Consider the following 18458-nt stretch of genomic DNA (forward strand, 5'->3'; position numbering starts at 1 on the left):
ATAAACTTTTAAATGCCCTCAATGTTGGCGAGTTCACGACTGTAGCAGGTAGGGCATTCCACGGCCTCACTACTCACTAAGCGTAAAGATGGTGATGGTGGATAACAAAGGTTTGGGGGGGGGGGGGGGGGGGGGGGGGGGAGAGAGAGAGAGAGACCCCCAGTAAGGATAGTCACGTGGAACGTGAGAGGGCTAGGAGGTCCGGTCAAGAGTGCTTGCACATCTTAAAAGTTTGAAAGCCGATGTAGCAATGCTGCAGGAGACTCGCTTGAGGGTGAAGGACCAGGTGAGACTTAAAAAGGGCTGGGTTAGCCAAGTGTTTCACTCCGGATTTGATGGAAGGGCACGAGGGGTAGCGGTGTTGGTCAGCAAAAGGGTACGCTTCCAGATGGAGAAGGTGGTGGCAGATCAGGGGGGTAGATATGTGATTGTGGCAGGGGTGCTGGAGGGGAGTTTAGTGGCGCTGTTAAGTGTATACGGTCCCAATTGGGACGATGTGGGATTCACGAGGAAGGTGTTTGGGGCTATTCCCGACTTGGACATGCTTGAGCTGATTGGGGGGGGGGGGGGGGGGAAGAGACTGGAACTTGGTGCAGGAGCCAAGGTTGGACAGATCACGGCCGCGCTCGCTGGTCCCATCAGGGGGGGGGGGCGAAGGCGCTAGCTGGGCTAATGGTGGAAATGGGAGGGGTGGACCCTTGGAGGTTCCTGCACCCAAGGGAACGGGAATACTCGTTTTTCTCAGCGATCCATAAGGTATACTCGCAGATCGACTTTTTTTGTGGTGGGGAAGGCTTTGCTGGCTGGAGTCCAAGGGGTTGGAATACTCTGCAATTGCAGTGTCAGATGACGCTCCACATTGTGTGGGTATGGTGCTGGAGAAGGGGGTAGCGCATAGACCGGGGTGGAAACTGGACGTGGGGCTTTTGGGGAACCAAGTGTTTTGTGAGAAAATTGAAACGGTAATTAAGGAATATGTAGGTTTCAATTGTACGGGTGAGGTGCCGCAGGCAGTCGTCTGGGAGGCTCTAAAGGCGGTGGTGAGGGGTGAGGTAATTTTGTTTAAGGCCAGGGTGGACAAAGAGGAGAGGTTGGAGCGGCAGAGCGTAATAGATGAGACGCTGGCGGTAGATAGGAGGTATGCAGAGGATGGGGACCTGGCGAAGCTGGAAAAGAGGAAGGAACTACAGGCGAGCTTCGACTGACTGTCCACCAGGAAGGCGGTGCGCCAACTGAGACGAGCAAGGGGTGCAGTTTATGAACATGGAGATAAGGTATGTTAGAAGGTCAGCTCCGGAGGGAGGCAGCAGCAAGGGAAATCCGTCAGGTGAGGGATAGTGCAGGGAAGTTGGTGGTGGCTCCAGTGCTGATTAACAAGGTTTTTGAGGAGTTTTATGAGAGTTTGTACAAGTAAGAGCCACCCGGGAGAGAGCGTGAGATGCAGGAATTTCTAGATGGGTTGGAGTACCCGAGGCTAGGGGAGGGGGACAGGGATACATTAGAAGGAGAAATAGTGGAGCAGGAGATAAAGGATGCGATTGGGAGGATGCAGTCGGGGAAGGTGGGAGGGCCGGATGGGTTTCCGGTGGAATATTATAAAAAATTCATGGACAGGTTGGCACCCCTGATGGTGGGGATGTTTGAGGAGGCGATAGGGAAGTGGGTGTTGCCGCAAACCTTGGGGCAGGCATCGATTTCACGGTTGCTAAAAAAGAAAAGAAACCGACCGAGTGTGGGTCGTATCGGCCCATATCACTTCTGAATGTGGACGCAAAAGTGTTGGCGAAGGTACTGGCGGGTAGGCTAGAGGAATGCCTCCGGAAGGTGATAAGGGAGGATCAGACTGGGTTCGTGAAAGGGAGGCAGCTGTTTTCGAACATTTGGAGGGTTTTGAACGTAGTTATGGCACCGGCGGAAGGGAAGGAAACAGAGGTAGTTGTGGCATTGGATGCCGATCGGGTAGAATGGGGGTACCTGATGGCAGTGCTGGAGCGGTTTGGGATTAGACCAAGGTTTGTGAACTGGGTAAAGCTATTATATAAGGAGGCGAAGGCAAGTGTCTGCACAAACAATATCAGTTCAAGATACTTTTCTCTCCACCGTGGGATGAGACAGGGATGTCCCATGTCCCCCCTGCTGTTTGCACTTGCGATTGAGCCGTTGGCCATCGCATTGAGAAGTTCGGGAGCATGGAAAGGAATAGTGCGGGGGGGGGGGGGGGGGGGGGAGATAGAGCATAGGGTGTCCTTATATGCCGACGACTTGCTGCTGTATGTGTCAGAACCGAGTGCGCGATAGGAGGAATATTGGAGCTACTGCGGGTATTTGGGTCTTTCTCGGGGTACAAGCTGAACCTGGACAAGAGTGAGTATTTTGTGGTGTCTCGGCCGGGGGTGGGAGCAGGGGAGGGGGAGCTGCCATTCCGTAGGGCAGGGACTCATTTTAGGTATCTGGGGGTGCAGGTTGCCCGGGAGTGGGGGAGGCTTTGCAGGTACAACATCATTAGTTTGGTGGGGAGAGTGAAAGCCGATCTGGCAAGGTGGGATGGCCTTCCTCTGTCACTGGTGGGTCGGGTACAGGCGGTTAAAATAAATGTGTTGCCGCGATTCCTGTTTATTTTTCAATGCCTACCGAATTTCCTGCCAAAGTCTTTTTTCAGGGAGATTGAGGGAAGGATTACCTCATTCATATGGGGAGGGAAGGTGGCCAGAGAGAGAAAGGTGCTGCTACAGAGGGGAAGGCAGGCAGGGGGTTTGGGTCTCCCGAACCTGTTGTACTACTACTGGGTGGCGAATGTGGAGAAGGTGCGGAGCTGGGTCAGAGGGGTTAATTCTCAGTGGGTCAGAATGGAGGAGAGTTTGTGCAGGGGGCCGGGGCTGAAGGCACTAAGCAACAGCGCCGCACCCGATAGCTCCGGGGAAATATTCAGGGAGTCCGGTAATAATACCTTCATTGAAAATCTGGAGGCAGTTTCGCCAACACTTCGGGTTGGGGGTAGGGTCAAGGGAAATGCCGATTCGGGGGAACCACAGATTTGAGCCAGGGAGGTGGGATGGAAGTTTTTGGAAATGGGAAGAGAGGGGGATAAAGACGCTAAAAGATTTGTTTCTTCGGGGTCGGTTTGCAGGATTGAGGGAGCTGGAAGCGAAGTATGGGCTGGAGCAGGGAGAAGTGTTTCGGTACATGCAGGTTCGGGATTTTGCCAGGAAGGAGATACAGGGCTTCCCAGAGGAACCAGCCTCCACATTGCTGGAGGAGGTGCTGACGACAAGGGGACTGGAGAAGGGGGCAGTGTCAGCGGTGTACGGAGCCATTTTGGAAGAGGATAAGGCACCACTGGAAGGGATCAAAGCAAAGTGGGAGGAAGAGCTGGGAGAGGTTATAGAGGAGGGGGTCTGGTGTGAGGTGCTCCGGTGAGCACCTCATGTGCGAGGTTGGGGCTGATACAGCTGAAGGTGGTATATAGAGCGCACCTCGTGAGGATGAGCCGATGTTTTGAAGGAGTAGAGGATGTGTGTGAGCATTGCAAGGGGGGCCCCGCTAATCACGTTCATATGTTTTGGTCCTATCCAAAGCTAGGATGGTACTGGAAGGTGGTGATTCTGGTAATTTCCAAGGTGGTGCATGTGAAACTGGACACGGGTCCCCGGGAGGCCATATTCGGGGTGTCGGACCAGCCAGGGTTTGAAACGGGTGCGGAGGCAGATGTCATAGCCTTCGCCTCGTTGATCGCCCGAAGGCGGATCCTGCTGGAATGGAGAGCAGCCTCTCCACCCAGTGCCTTGGCGTGGCCGGGGGGGGGGGGGGGGGGGGGGGGGGGACCTGTTGGAATACATGACCCTTGAGAAGGTTAAGTTCGAACTGAGGGGAAGCTTGGAGGGGTTCTACAAATCATGGGCACTATTTATTATGCACTTTCAAGAACTGGATAACATCGAACATTAGTTGGGGGGGGGGGGGGGGCTGTGTAGATTAGGGGTGACTATGGGTAATCCCGGATTCCTTTTTGTCATTTTGTTATGTAAACATGCGGGCTGATGTTTGGGGGGTTGGTGTGCAGATGGGATCATTGTTATTGCTATGGGGATTGACATATCTTGCTGATTAGTGTTTATTGTTGATGGGTGTAAATGTGGGAGAAAATGTGAAAAAGGAGAATATAAATTTTAAAAAAAATTTTTTTAAAGTGCATTATTGTAAATCAGAAGTCACATTTGGAGTGCCCTGTTGAGCTCACATTTGACTGTCACCCAAATATTTGACTTTAGAAAATCGAGACATGTGTGACCAAAGTGCTTTGAAGTTCAAAGAAGAATCAAGTTGGGCATGAAATGTTAACTTTGTTTCTCTCTCCACAGATGCTGCCAGACCGGCGGAGATTTTCCAGCACTTTATTTTAATCTCAGATTTCCAGAATCCACGGTATGACTTTTATTTTAATAATCACAGACAGAACCAGTTCAATCCTTTGACTTCAAGTTTCTGAAATCTGGTCTTCCGGTTGCGGCGATGGCCAGCTGAGTCGCACGTTTCGGCACCTCCCGTGGAATGTGAGTGGGTTGAACGGGCCGATTAAGAGGGCAAGGGTATTTGCGCACCTAAAGAGGCTGAAGGCGGATGTGGTTATGCTTCAAGAGACGCACCTAAAAGTGGCGGATCAGGCCAGATTAAGGAAAGGATGGGTGGGACAGGTTTTCCACTCAGGATTAGATGCGAAAAATAGAGGGGTGGCAATACTGGTGGGGAAACGGGTACTGTTTGAGGCTAAGACAATAGTGGCAGACAGTGGGGGCAGGTACGTGATGGTGAGTGGCAGATTGAAAGGTGAACGTATATGCCCCGAACTGGGATGACGCGGGTTTTATGAAGCGTATGTTGGGGCGCTTCCCGGACCTAGAGATGGGAAATTTGGTATTGGGGGGGGGACTTCAACACGGTGCTGGACCGGTCCAGATCTAGGACTGGGAGGAGGCCGGCAGCGGCCAAGGTGCTTAAGGGGTTTATGGAGCAGATGGGAGGAGTAGATCCCTGGAGATTTGCTAGACCGATGGGGAAAAAGAGTTTTCCTTCTTCTCCCACGTCCATAAAGTATACTCCCGGATAGACTTTTTTGTCCTGGGAAGGGCGCTGATCCCGAAAGTGGCAGGAACGGAATATTCGGCTATAGCCGTTTCAGATCACGCCCCACACTGGGTGGGTCTGGATCTAGGAGAGGAGAAGGAGCAGCACCCACTTTGGAGATTAGACATGGGACTGTTGGCAGATGAGGGGGTATGTGGAAGGGTGAGGGGGTGTATTGAAAGGTACCTAAAGGTCAACGATGATGGAGAGGTCCAGGTGGGAGTCGTATGGGAGGCGCTGAAAGCGGTGGTTAGGGGGGAGCTGATTTCCATAAGAGCCCACAAGGGGAAAGAAGAGGGTAAAGAAAGGGAGAGACTGATCGGGGAGATTCTGAGGGTGGATCGGCAATATGCGGAGGCCCCGGATGAAGGGTTATACAGGGAAAAACGGAGACTACAGGCGGAGTTTGACCTGCTGACCAGGGGTAAGGCGGAGACGCAGTGGAGGAAGGCACAGGGAATACAATACGTGTATGGGGAAAAGGCGAGCCGACTGCTGGCCCAACAACATAGGAAGAGGGGGGCGGCAAGAGAGATCGGAGGAATTGGGGACGGGGAGGGAAGGATGGAACAGAGGGCGGAGAGGGTGAACGGGGTGTTTAAGTCATTCTATGAGAGGCTGTATAAGTCCCAACCCTTGGAGGGGAAAGAGGGAATGATGCACTTCTTGGACCAGTTGGAGTTCCCGAGGGTTGAGGAACAGGAGGTGACAGGTCTGGGAGCGCAGTTTGAGGTGGAGGAGGTGGTAAAAGGAATCGGGAACATGCAGGCAGGAAAGGCCCCGGGACCAGATGGGTTCCCGGTGGAATTTTACAGGAAATATGTGGACCTACTGGCCCCACTCCTGGCGAGAACCTTCAATGAGGCTAAGGAAAGGGGACACTACCCCCGGCGATGTCGGAGGCGACGATATCGTTGATCCTGAAGCGAGACAAAGACCCGCTGCAGTGCGGGTCAATCAGGCCCATCTCCCTCCTAAATGTAGACGCTAAGTTACTGGCCAAGGTGATGGCGACTAGGATTGAGGACTGTGTCCCAGGGTGGTGCATGACGACCAGACAGGGTTTGTTAAAGGGATGCAATTGAATGCCAACATACGAAGGTTGCTGGGGGTAATGATGATGCCCCCACCGAAGGGGCAGGCGGAGATAGTGGTGGCGATGGATGCAGAGAACGCATTCGATAGAGTGGAGTGGGACTACCTGTGGGAGGTACTGAGGAGATTTGGATTTGGAGAGGGGTTCATCAGATGGGTTCAGCTCCTGTACGGGGCCCCGGTGGCAAGCGTGGTTACAAACAGGCAACGATCCGACTATTTCCGATTACATAGAGGCACAAGACAGGGGTGCCCCCTGTCCTCGTTACTGTTCGCGTTGGCAATCGAGCCATTGGCCATAGCGCTGAGGGGCTCTAGGAAGTGGAGAGGGGTGTTTAGAGGAGGAGAGGAACATTGGGTGTCATTATATGCAGATGATCTGCTGCTATATGTGGCGGACCCAGTGGAGGGGATGCCTGAGATAATGCAGACACTCAGGGAGTTTGGAGAGTTCTCGGGATACAAATTGAACATGGGAAAGAGTGAACTATTTGTGATGCACCCCGGGGAACAGGGCAGGGGAATAGACGATCTGCCGCTGAGGAGAGTAGCAAGGGACTTTCGATATCTAGGGATCCAGGTGGCTAGGAACTGGGGAACCTTGCATAAACTTAACTTGACACGACAGGTAGAGCAGATGGAGGAGGACTTTAAAAGATGGGACATGGTGCCCCTGTCATTGGCGGGTAGGGTACTGGCGGTCAAAATGGTGGTCCTCCCGAGGTTTCTTTTTGTGTTTCAGTGCCTCCCCATACTGATTACAAAGGCCTTCTTCAAGAAAGCGGATAGGAGTATTATGAGCTTTGTGTGGGCAGGAAAGACCCCAAGGGTAAAGAGGGGGTTCCTGCAGCGTAGGAGGGACAGAGGGGGACTGGCACTGCCGAGCCTGAGTGATTACTATTGGGCCGCCAACGTGTCTATGATATGTAAGTGGATGAGGGAAGAAGGAGCGGCGTGGAAAAGGCTGGAGATGGCATCCTGTAGGGGAACAAGTTTAAAAGCACTGGCGACGGCGCCGTTACCGTTTTCCCCGAAAAAATACACCACAAACCCAGTGGTGGTGGCGACTTTGAAGATTTGGGGGCAGTGGAGACGACATAGGGGGGTGACGGGTGCCTCGGTGTGGTCCCCGATAAGGAACAACCACAGGTTCGTCCCGGGAAGGATAGATGGGGGATTCCAATCTTGGCAACAAGCAGGAATTGTGAATTTGAAGGACTTGTTCCTGGACGGGACGTTCACGAGTCTGGGAGCACTGGTAGAAAAATTGCCACCTGGGAATGCCTTTCGATATATGCAAGTGAGGGCATTTGCAAGGCAACAGGTGAGGGAATTTCCGCAGCTCCCGGCGCAGGGGATCCAGGACAGAGTGATCTCGGGGGCATGGGTCGGTGATGGTAAAGTGTCCGATATATACAGGGAAATGAGAGACGAGGGGGAGACAATGGTAGAGGAGCTAAAGGGTAAATGGGATGAGGAGCTGGGGGAAGAGATTGAGGAGGGGCTGTGGGCAGATGCCCTAAGTAGGGTAAATTCCTCGTCCTCGTGTGCCAGGCTCAGCCTGATCCAATTCAAGGTTCTACACAGGGCGCATATGACGGGAGCAAGGCTGAGTAGATTTTTTGGAGTGGAGGATAGGTGCGGGAGGTGCGCGGGAAGCCCGGCGAACCACACCCACATGTTTTGGTCATGTCCGGTATTGCATGGGTTCTGGGTGGGTGTGGCAAGAGTGATCTCAAAGGTTGTGGGGGTCCGGGTCGAACCAAGCTGGGGGTTGGCTATATTTGGGGTTGCAGAAGAGCCGGGAGTGCAGGAGGCGAGAGAGGCCGATGTTTTGGCCTTTGCGCCCTAGTAGCCCGGCGAAGGATTCTACTAATGTGGAAAGAAGCTAAACCCCCGGGCGTGGAGGCCTGGCTAAACGACATGGCAGGGTTTATAAAATTGGAGCGAATAAAGTACGCACTAAGAGGTTCGGCTCAGGGGTTCACCAGGCGGTGGCAACCGTTCCTTGACCATCTCACAGAGCGATAAGGGAAAACAGGAAAGACAGCAGCAGCAACCCGGGGGGGGGGGGGGGAGGGGGGGGGAGAGAGAGGATACACGTGGGTCCTTGGTTTTTTTTTGTTCCTTTCCATGCTAGTTGTTTATAATTATATTTAATGTTACTATTTCTTTTTCTGTACTTGTTGTTAGTTAATATATTGTTGAAATAACGGTCAATGTACATTTTGTTCCAAAGTCGTAAAAATAGAAAATTCTTTTTGATCGAAAAACTTTAATAAAATATATATTTTTTTAAAGTTTCTGAAATCTTGGTGGAAAGAAAGTTTTTAGGACATCATTTTTTTTAAACATAACTCAAACTCCAAAATGGGGCAGGCAAAATAAACAGGGTGCGTGTGTCAGGGAAGTAAAAGATTCACTTATTTTTTTAAAAAGGAGATTGAATAGATGGGAAGTGGATGAGATAAGCACAAAATAGGGATTAAAATGAGGACAACTAAAATTTAGATGTCAATTACAGTCATAACGTTGTTCAAATGTCAGAATAAACTGTAGAACTTACACATGCAGCATTTTTACGAGATATGGGCCTGGTTCACTGAGAGAAACTATGGGCGCGATCCACCGGAACTCTCGCTCGAGTGCGGTGCAGCCGGTGAATGGAGAGACCTCCCGTGGGCTTCCCAGAAGTCTTTGCGCCTCGCAGGATCCACCCAAGTCCCGTGAGGTGTCCAAGTCAGAAACACACCCAGAAGGGGGATGACCATTGAAGACTGTTTTAAATCGACTTCGGCAAGCTCACCCAGGATCCACCCACCACCCCAGCGAGGCCATAACCGGTGCCGTTCAACACTGGTCCACACAAATGTGGACCAGGCGGAAATGCACCCCGGGGGTCTCCCAGGCTATTGAAGATCCCTGGGTGGTCAGGGTCAGTGCATGGTGGCCCCCTGATCTCCCCCCGGAACACGGACACCTTACCACTGCCCAGTTGGCACTGCCATGGTGTCCAGGTAGTACCGCCACGCTGTCAGGAGCATTGCCCAGGTGCCAGTGGCAAGGGACACGGCCAGGGCATGCCCATGAAAGGAGGGTGGGGTGTGCAGGGCAGGAAAGTAGAGGCCCCAGGGGAATTTGGGGGGGGGTTGACGGGTGAGAGTCCTGGATGGGGAGAGGCCTGCAGGTGGATATGGGAGGCCAATCCCCATGTGTGTGTGTGTGCACACGCGTGCGTGTGTATGTGGGGTGGAGGTGGAGGTGTGACCCACGAGCTCATTTAGAAATCAGGGCACTCTTTCGAAATGATGGCCCGATCTCAGAGTTCAGTTCCCCAGTGTTAAGAAAAATTTTAAGTGTGGGCTAAACTGGTAAGAAACTCTCCAGGACCCAAAAAGTGACTAAGTGTCATTGAATAGCGGTGGGGTACTCCCTGAAAAACCCATCACAAATGAACTTGGAAATATTTGGGGATATTTTGCGCTCTGTAATTTACGTACACCCGGCAATTGTGTAAGGGTTAAAGAAATCACTGCAGAATCTGGAGGAGAAAAACTGGCTCTATGTACACTTTTTATATCAATATAAATTTTCATATGGTTCATTCTCGACATTGGACTTAAAAAAAATAGGCTATTCACCAAATGCAGCCAAACGTATGTCTCCATGAGCACAGTCAGCATCTTAAATAAGTGACATACACAATAAATGTGCCTTTTGCTCACCATTGTTCCTTGCTGTTATTGGTAAGGGCATTTACACAATCAACAACTTTATTTAATTTCTTGACATAAGGCTGTTAAAAAAACCTGCAACTTACCTCAAAGTAATCACTAATTTTATGTCCCCTTGGGGTGCCCTTTCCTACAAGGAAACAATGAAGTATTAGCAACCAGACAAAAAGCATTTCCTCAAGTTCAAAAGGTAAAGATCACCTCCCTCTTTTCCCACTCCTCCCAGTAAAACAGCAAAATCCAACCTGCACAACATGGGTGACAATTGGATGGCTCATTACATCTGCTGCAATATTTCACGGGAAGGCAGAAAACAGTGAAGATTTCAGCAAGACAGAGACATAACTGCTGCCAAATCTAGTTGGCAATCGAGGCTAGGGGGGCTGAAGGCTTCCTTGATAAGCTTATGGGAGCACTCCTGCACCTCTTGATGTACAAGGAGGGCTGGAAAGGGTATTTCCGGTGCCAGCAGCTCTCCATTCCTTTTCACTGTCAGGTCTCCAAATCTTTGGGAATCACAAATAACAATCAATTTCAATCACAGCCTCCCAATCACATCACGTGGGAGTCGGATTTAAATTTGTTCTGCCATCCCACGTCCTGATATTTGGCACTGTAAAAAACAGTAGTGGGTATGTGCATGACTTGTGGAGGGGCGATTAAAATAGTGCGGCTATTATACAGCGTAACACTGAACAAAATAATTAGATAGAGCCTCAGTTGTATCGACTGAAATGGACCTGATCTTATAGTTAATGACGTCAGTATACATCATTTATTTTGTACACAGATTCTAACAGACAATTTTCTGCAAAGGCAGCATGGAAATGCAAAACAAAGCAGGGCTTCTAGTTCAATTCTGAATCGGTGTCAATGTGGCTGGGTTTTTGGTAGGGGCAAGAGGCCATAGGAATACAAAGAATCTCCACAGCTAAGGTTTCTGCTCTTCATTCTACCCATGTTGGAAGTACATTTATGTGGACCATCCGTGAGGCCATAATTGGGATGCTTTATGATGTCCCCCAATCCTTCAATCAACAACTCTCACTGACCAGGCTCACATGGGAAGAATAGGCAATGAGCAGTACACCAAAGGGTCATTCACTGCCTAGTATATAATCATGAGTCACCACCTTCAAGAAAGGAAGTTTTATTTCCTCTCTTTAAAATCAGGTCTGTCTGAAAGGATGACAGAAGCATATTCAATAGAGAATAGAGAATCAAAAGAGAATTGTATAAATGCTTGAAATAAAGAACTTTACTGGACTGTGGAAGAAGCGCAGGGAACTGGGATTAATTGGATGGTGCTATCAAACAGCCTGCACCGCCACATTAGGCTGAATGACCATCTTCTGTGTTGTACGATAATTCCACAATTCTGAGATCTGTATTGAAATGGATAACAGTCGATCTCTAGGGATCCAATTTATTTCCGACTCGTCTTATAACATTCACAGTTCATTTGTCGATAGCCCTCAAGTCCTCAGGAAATGTAGTGAAGGACTCAATGATCACTTATCTTTCAGCAATTTCAGAAGCTTGCAAAAATGTCAATAATCTGGTGAAATGCATTGGGATATTTTTATTACAGTAGGCACTCTATAAATGCAAGTTGTTGTTGCAAATGGGCCAATAAGTGCATTCGTCTTTCCACGCCTGTTTAGAAAAACATTTTACACCAAATGGGGAGCCAGAAATTAAATGGCTTAAATGCCCAGAAGGAGGTAGAACTGCAATTTGTTCCATATACAATCATTCTGACAAATAAAATTCATGAAACGCATACAATTTTCAAAATCAAGTGCTAGCAATATGGTCCCCTGTACCCAGTGCACGATAAACTGCAGATAGATATATAAAAAAGGGATGGTCTCGGGCCTACCTTGATTGGCATCATTGTAGGGATCCGCCTTTCGTTTCCTCCCTCGCTGCTCACTTTGTTTCTTCTCCGGTGTCTAAGAGGAAGAATAAAGGGTTTGCCCGGAAACTAAAACCTTTTTGCTCTGTAAAACTTCAATGTGCTTTAACCAGTTCTCAAAAATGGCCACATTTATCTTCCTCTGCTTCCCAAACTGCAACATTGGGAAAAGAGGGAAGAGAAAGGAAGGAAGAATCATACAGTGCAGACGGAGGCCATAAGGGCACCATACCCAAACCGACACTTCCACTCTATCCCCTTAACCCAGTAACCCCACTTAACATATTTTGAACACCAAGGACAATTTAGCAAGGCCAATCCACCTAACCTGGACATCTTTGGACTGTGGGAGGAAACCGGAGTACCTGGAGGAAACCCACGCAGACATGGGGAGAACATGCAGACTCCACACAGACCCAAGCCAGCAATCAAACCTGGGACCCTGGAACTAGCCACTGTGCTACCGTGCCGCCCGAAGGATACTACATGGATACCAACCAAGACAAGAGGGCTTTTGTGTTCCTCCAACAAATAAGCTGAGCAGGGACTCCAAATAAAAAAAGGACAAAACCAACGTGATTCAACTGAAATGGCAGAACCATTTCTGGTACCAATCCTGCTCTCAGAGCAGTATCAGCTAGTGCTATCTCAATACCACTTCACTCTGTTAAACGGTGGCCAGCTACAAATGATGGTCTGAATACCTACCCCTAGAAAAAAAAAAACAAGTCACTCAGGTTTGGGTACAATTTTGGCATTGAGATTTGATGCTGGGGACACCAACTTCTCTTCCAAAGGATGGTCCTGGGGAAAGACACTCCATTCCACAGATGCAAGTGGCTGAGCAGATTTCAAAACATAACACTTAAAATAGACAAAGATACTAGTTGTAATTAACAGCCACCATGTAGCTATCCTTACACTCAATTGGATTTGACTGTACTTATGAAGTAGGGGAAAGACAGTGGCATAGTGGTAATGTCACTGGACAAGCATTCCAGAGGCCCAAGTTAACGCTCTGGGGACAAGTGTTCAAATGTCACCATGTCAGCTTGTGGACTTTAAATACAGTTAATAAATGTTGAATTGAGAAGCTAGTCTCAGTAATGGTGACCATCAAACCACTGATAAAAACCCATCAATACCCTTTGGGGAAGGAAATCCTGGTCTGGCCTACATGTGACTCCAGATCCACAGCCACAAGGTTGGCCTTTTGCAAGTCACTAACTCAGTTCAAGGGAAATCGGGGACGGCTAAGAAATGCTGGCCTCGTCAGGGGCACCCACATCCCATGAAAGAATGAAGGAAAAAATAATTTGGATTTAAATTCGAGTTAAGTACAAGGTAGTTTGTTCTGTTTTTCAAGAATGGAGTCAATTCACAGTGTAGGATTTTGCAGTCTTCAGTGAAAGCACAGCCATCAAGACTAAGCACCATTCGCTTGCTCAATACATGTGAATTGGAGTAACCATTAAACACCACGACCTGACAATTACTAACCTCAGACTCCTTGTCACTCAGAGATCCCAAGCTACACAAGCTCTGGTTGGATGACTCATTCACTGGTATCTACAACAAAGAACAAAAAAGTTACATTCTGTTCAATCAATCACCGCTGTTCCAATGTGTATCCAGTTCAGCCATCAGACTTCAGAACAGAATTATTCTCATTCTCATGATGGATGTTGACTGTAATGCACTCGAGTAGAATAATTCACAGCAGGGAAATTAAATATTGATCCATTGCAATGAAATTTTCACTTCATGACAATTTAAGCTACACTGCTTTTCGAAAGGTGAAAGAGCGTGCCCACTTTTGATTTCTGTCACGTCTTGTGCTTTACCAAATCAGTTTAAGAGCTAACCACAAGTGCATGTTGGAACTCAGTCTGAGCATAAGATGGACACTGATACAGGTAACAGTCAAGTAGTACACTTTCAGTCCAATTGCCACAGGGCTCAGGTGAGCAACTTCTTCTCAAGGAATATTGATTGGCAGCAAGCACTTTGGAGAAAAGGCCAGAAATCCTGGGCGGAATGTTCCCTGAAATATGGACACGTGTCAGGTTTTGACTTGAAAACCAGCATGTTTCACCCCAGAGTAACAACCAGGGTTTCCCTCCAGATCTTCTGACACTTTGTCAAAACAAAAAGCTGGGGGAGTGTTTTGCACCATCCCTCTGGCAAAGTGGTGCCTCGTACTGGACCCCCTTGCCGCTCCGACAAAATGGGATTCTCTGGAAGTCCCTAGCAGCGGCAACCTGGCAACATGAAGGCACTGCCCTGCCAGGTCCCTGACCATCTCGACTGCTGGAGGGCAGTAGTGATTCCTGGACGTTATGGCATTTAAGCATGTTTAAATTATTGCAAATTGATCGTAATCAGGTTCACACCCTCGCTTGACGTGAACCTGATTACATCACCAGTGGGGGCTGGGGAAGATCGAATTCAGAGATTCCCTGGCGCAAACCGAGTTATGGCCCTCTTGTGAGAATTAAAGGTCATAAAGGGAGTTGCGCCCTCTGTGAAATCCTCCCCTCCTGCTGCTGACCACCACTGCAACTCCTACTGGAAGTATATGTTTTCAGACTTTGGGTGTGGAGCGAGGATCAGTCATGATATCCTCCAGGTCAAATAACCTGCTGACGTTCATGCTTGGGAGGCAAGAGGAGGATGAAAACTTGGTCCAGGGACCAGGGTACTCTTTATGTCTATGTAAATGTAGACCCTATACAGAGAAACTATCTTCCAGTTTGGGGAGGAAAATAGGAAGATTTAAAAAAAAAATACACATTAGCATTCCAACTTCCCAACCAGAGAATTAAAACTACTAAAACCAGGATGAATAGATTAAAACAGAAACGCAAAGTCCACATTCTCTGTCCTCAGGAGATCTTTACAACATGATCGCTTACACAAAGCCCATTGAATAATCAGATAGCTGAGAGAGAGGTTATTGTGACATTAAGTCAGACATATTAATCCGGTGTCACAGAACCATGGCTTCAGCTTATATTATTGCTGGGGTTTATTGGTGGCATATGTCCCATTGGTACTTTTTACATCTACCCCACTCACCCCCTCACCCAAACCTTGACTCTAATCTGATTAATAGATCTACAGCTGATCTAGGTAAAGAAATGATCAAGCCCAAAGAGCATTCAGGGAGGGAAGAGATCAGGAGATTAACCTTCTTTACCCGAAGAGCCTTTTTATTTAAAAAAGACGCCAAAATAAATGCCATTGTAAGCACACAAGACCAAAACTTGGCATTAGTAAACCAAATAGTTGGCAAATTGGCAATTGTCATTGATAGAACACATAATAATTATATGTATTGAACGCATCAAGAAAAAATAAATAAACCTAGCTCTGATCTATCACATTCTTTACCTTTTTTAAAACTTTAAATTTTGTCGTAAAATCAGTAAAACTAACTTAAGATGCATTGAATTAAGACAATCTTTAAGCTATTGATCTCATGATTTAAAAAATAGCTGCTAATAGCACATTCAGAAGAATGTATTGCCTCAGCAGTGTTAGAAATAATAATGGTCATAACCACAAAACCTACTCCTTGGACTCAATGCATTATCTATAATTATGGTGTAGATACACCATTCAAAACAGCTTTATTTAGAGCAAAACTATGTTTTCCGTAGTGTAACATAGCGTTTAGCCTTATATCCCCACAACAAATAAATGGCTTTTATTTTCTTTTTAGGCTCGCTTCACATCCAACCAGAAAAGATTGGGAACCACAATGAGACGTTGAGGAGCTGCATGTGAGCCCTGGGATAGAGTTTGAGGGAGAGAATTGAGATGTCCACAACAGACGTACCACCAACAAAAACTGACCACTTCTATAAATCTGGATGTACATGGAGGACAAGGAGAAAACAATGAAACAGCTGAATGCGATGAAGCGCCTTCAAGAGTGAATTTATTGCCAAGCGCCACCATTTTGCTGCAGGATTATAGTTCTGCCCTGTATCTGGGAGATGTGCCACAGTGGTCCAGATGTTACAATTTGTCAAAACACAAAATTCTGATTCACAGCCTCGACAGTGGGTATAAAGTTGGGTTCAGTACATTTGCAGCCTTTTATTCTGGTGGTAAAAGCACATACGTACTGTTAGGCAAATTGGACATTCTGAATTCTCCCCCAGTATACCCGAACAGGCGCCGGAATGTGCCGACTAGGGGATTTTCACAGTAACTTCATTGCAGTGTTAATGTAAGCCTACTCGTGGCAATAATAAAGATTATTATCATTACAGGGCGCTTGACATCAAGTGTACATGCAGGGCGCATGACCTGCTCACTGTTGCCACTTATGATCTGAAGATTGCACACTGCCTTATTTTGTTCTCATTTAAAAGCTGGTATTAGCTGCAATTCTCAATTTAAATGTCGGTAGTGGTCATTGGGCCATTCTCCCGCAATCGGGACTACCATGGAAGCGGCGCACCCGATCACTCTGCGATCCACCGACACCTGCCCGCGACCCACCCACACTCTGAAAAACGTTGCTCTATCTTCTCTTTTGTTTGAGAAAAGAAAACTTTCTAAGAGCCCTCTCACTGGAGTCTTCCATCTTCGTTTTCAATAAGTGTGAGGAGCACATGGACTTCTTTGTCACCAAGATTGAGATCATCCATTCAGCAGCTTTTACTACTTCCCTGATCTCTCCACCAGTCCAAAATTAAGGTTTTCCCATGCCCCCATCCACCCCCAACTACTCCCCTGCCCACCCCATCCCAGTCCTGACCAGCTTCGCTCCCATCTCGTCTCATGGTTCCTTTTCACAGAATCTCAGAATTTACAATGCTGAAGGAGGCCATTCGGCCCATCGAGTCTGCACCAGCCCTTGGATAGAGCACCCTACCCAAGCCCACACCTCCACCCTCCCCGTAACCCCACCCAACCTTTTTGAACACTAAGGGCAATTTAGCATGGGCAATCCACCTAACCTGCACATCTTTGGACTGTTGAAGGAAACCGGAGCACCCGGAGGAAACCTACGCAGACAGGGGGAGAACGTGCAGACTCCGCACAGTGACCCAAGCCGGGAATTGAACCTGGGACCCTGGAGCTGTGCTAACTACTATGCTACCGTGTTGCCCACAAGACCCACCTCCTCCCTACACCCTGCTCCCACTAAACTGATCACCCAATTATTCTTCCTGGCTCCCATGTCAGCTGATTATTAATACTTTTCCAAATCTGCCATTGCCATCCCTCCCCTCAAAAAAAAAACCAATCCTTGACCTCTGTCCTGACAAAACATTGCACCATCTTCCCCCACCCTTTCCTCTTGATGTTCTTGAACGGCTTGCTGCCTCACAAACCTGCATCCATCTTTCCTTGAATTCATCCGATCGGGCTTCTGTCCTGGCACAGTAACAAAATGATTCTTTCCAAAGGTCACAAATGACAACCTGTGCGACTGTGACAAAGGTAAACTTTCCCTCCTTTTCATTCATGACTTGCCTGCGGCCTTGGTTTGACCATCCCCCCCCCTCCATTGCCTCTATATAGTTGCCCTCCTGGCTGGGACTGCACTCACCTAATTCCATTCTCATCTATCTAATTGTAGCCAGAGAATCATCTGCAACGGCTTCTCTTCCCATTCAGTTGCCTTTGGTGTTCCCTGTAAGGGTCTATATCTGGCCCTTTCCTATATCTCATCTATATACTGCCCCTCGCCAACATCATCCAAAAGCAGGTCAGTTTCCACATGCACACAGCTCTTCTTCACTGCTACCTCTTCCGCTTTCTCCACCCTCTCTAAATTGTCAACCTGCTTGGCGAGCAGAAATTTCCTCCCACTAAATACTGGGGAGACAGAGTCAAAGTCTTTGGTTGCTATGACAAATCCCAAATTTCTTTACCCGTCAGTCTGGCCTCAATAAAAGTCGAGATGGATTTGCAGGTACAGCATTAGTTATTTTATTTGACTTGCAAGCCTTTCTCAATTCACAGCGGTACAAAACACATCTTGCTTCGTATACCTCTGGAATCAAGTGAGTCTGTAGGACAAAGGGATCTCTACTACTCACACAACTGGCATCAAGTTTCACATACACGATTCCCATAGGTCATCCTATACCCCTCCTGACCTACCCATACACTCTAATTGGCTCACTTCCAATCCCTTCCTCTGGCCCCTATTACCCAGCATCCTTTTCCCCTCCGTAGCTGGACACACCTCTTCCTTTGCTTTGCCATGCCGTCTGAAATCCTTTGTCTGTGAACTCACCAGGATGAGACTGGCCTATCTCTACATTACATTAACTAATATCTCTAAAGTAACTATTTTATATCACATTCGTCAGCTACACCAACTCCATTCCGCTCCCTGTGCAGCTGAACCAGGTATCCTCAACCTTGGTGTCGGAATTCGCTTGAAATTAGCTTCCAACCACAACAATACTACGTGTTGGGGTTAATGTGGAGATGCCAAATAATTAAAAGAATTGTCCCAATTTCCTGTACTGCATTTTTCATTGATGAATGTATTTCAGTGTCTGATTACTGTCAAAAATATTTATACAGCAGTGGAAAAAATTCCAGAATTATAAACACAA

The 18458-nt window shown here is 48.0% G+C and overlaps 1 protein-coding gene across 5 annotated transcripts in view; it reads right to left on the minus strand.

Annotated features, from left to right (window-relative positions):
• tlk2 (tousled-like kinase 2) overlaps nt 1-18458 on the minus strand; it is a 246252-nt gene that overhangs the window by 127633 nt on the left and 100161 nt on the right. For all 5 annotated transcript variants that reach the window (XM_072486976.1, XM_072486977.1, XM_072486975.1 and 2 more), the window contains 3 exons: nt 13369-13437; nt 11833-11905; nt 10037-10080 (listed from right to left, as the gene is read on the minus strand). In XM_072486976.1, coding sequence (XP_072343077.1) covers nt 10037-10080; nt 11833-11905; nt 13369-13437 — 186 coding nt within the window. The remainder of the gene's footprint in view (nt 1-10036; nt 10081-11832; nt 11906-13368; nt 13438-18458) is intronic.

Source organism: Scyliorhinus torazame, chromosome 21 (genome assembly GCF_047496885.1).
Source record: "Scyliorhinus torazame isolate Kashiwa2021f chromosome 21, sScyTor2.1, whole genome shotgun sequence".
In the NCBI taxonomy this organism is placed as follows: Eukaryota; Metazoa; Chordata; class Chondrichthyes; order Carcharhiniformes; family Scyliorhinidae; genus Scyliorhinus; species Scyliorhinus torazame.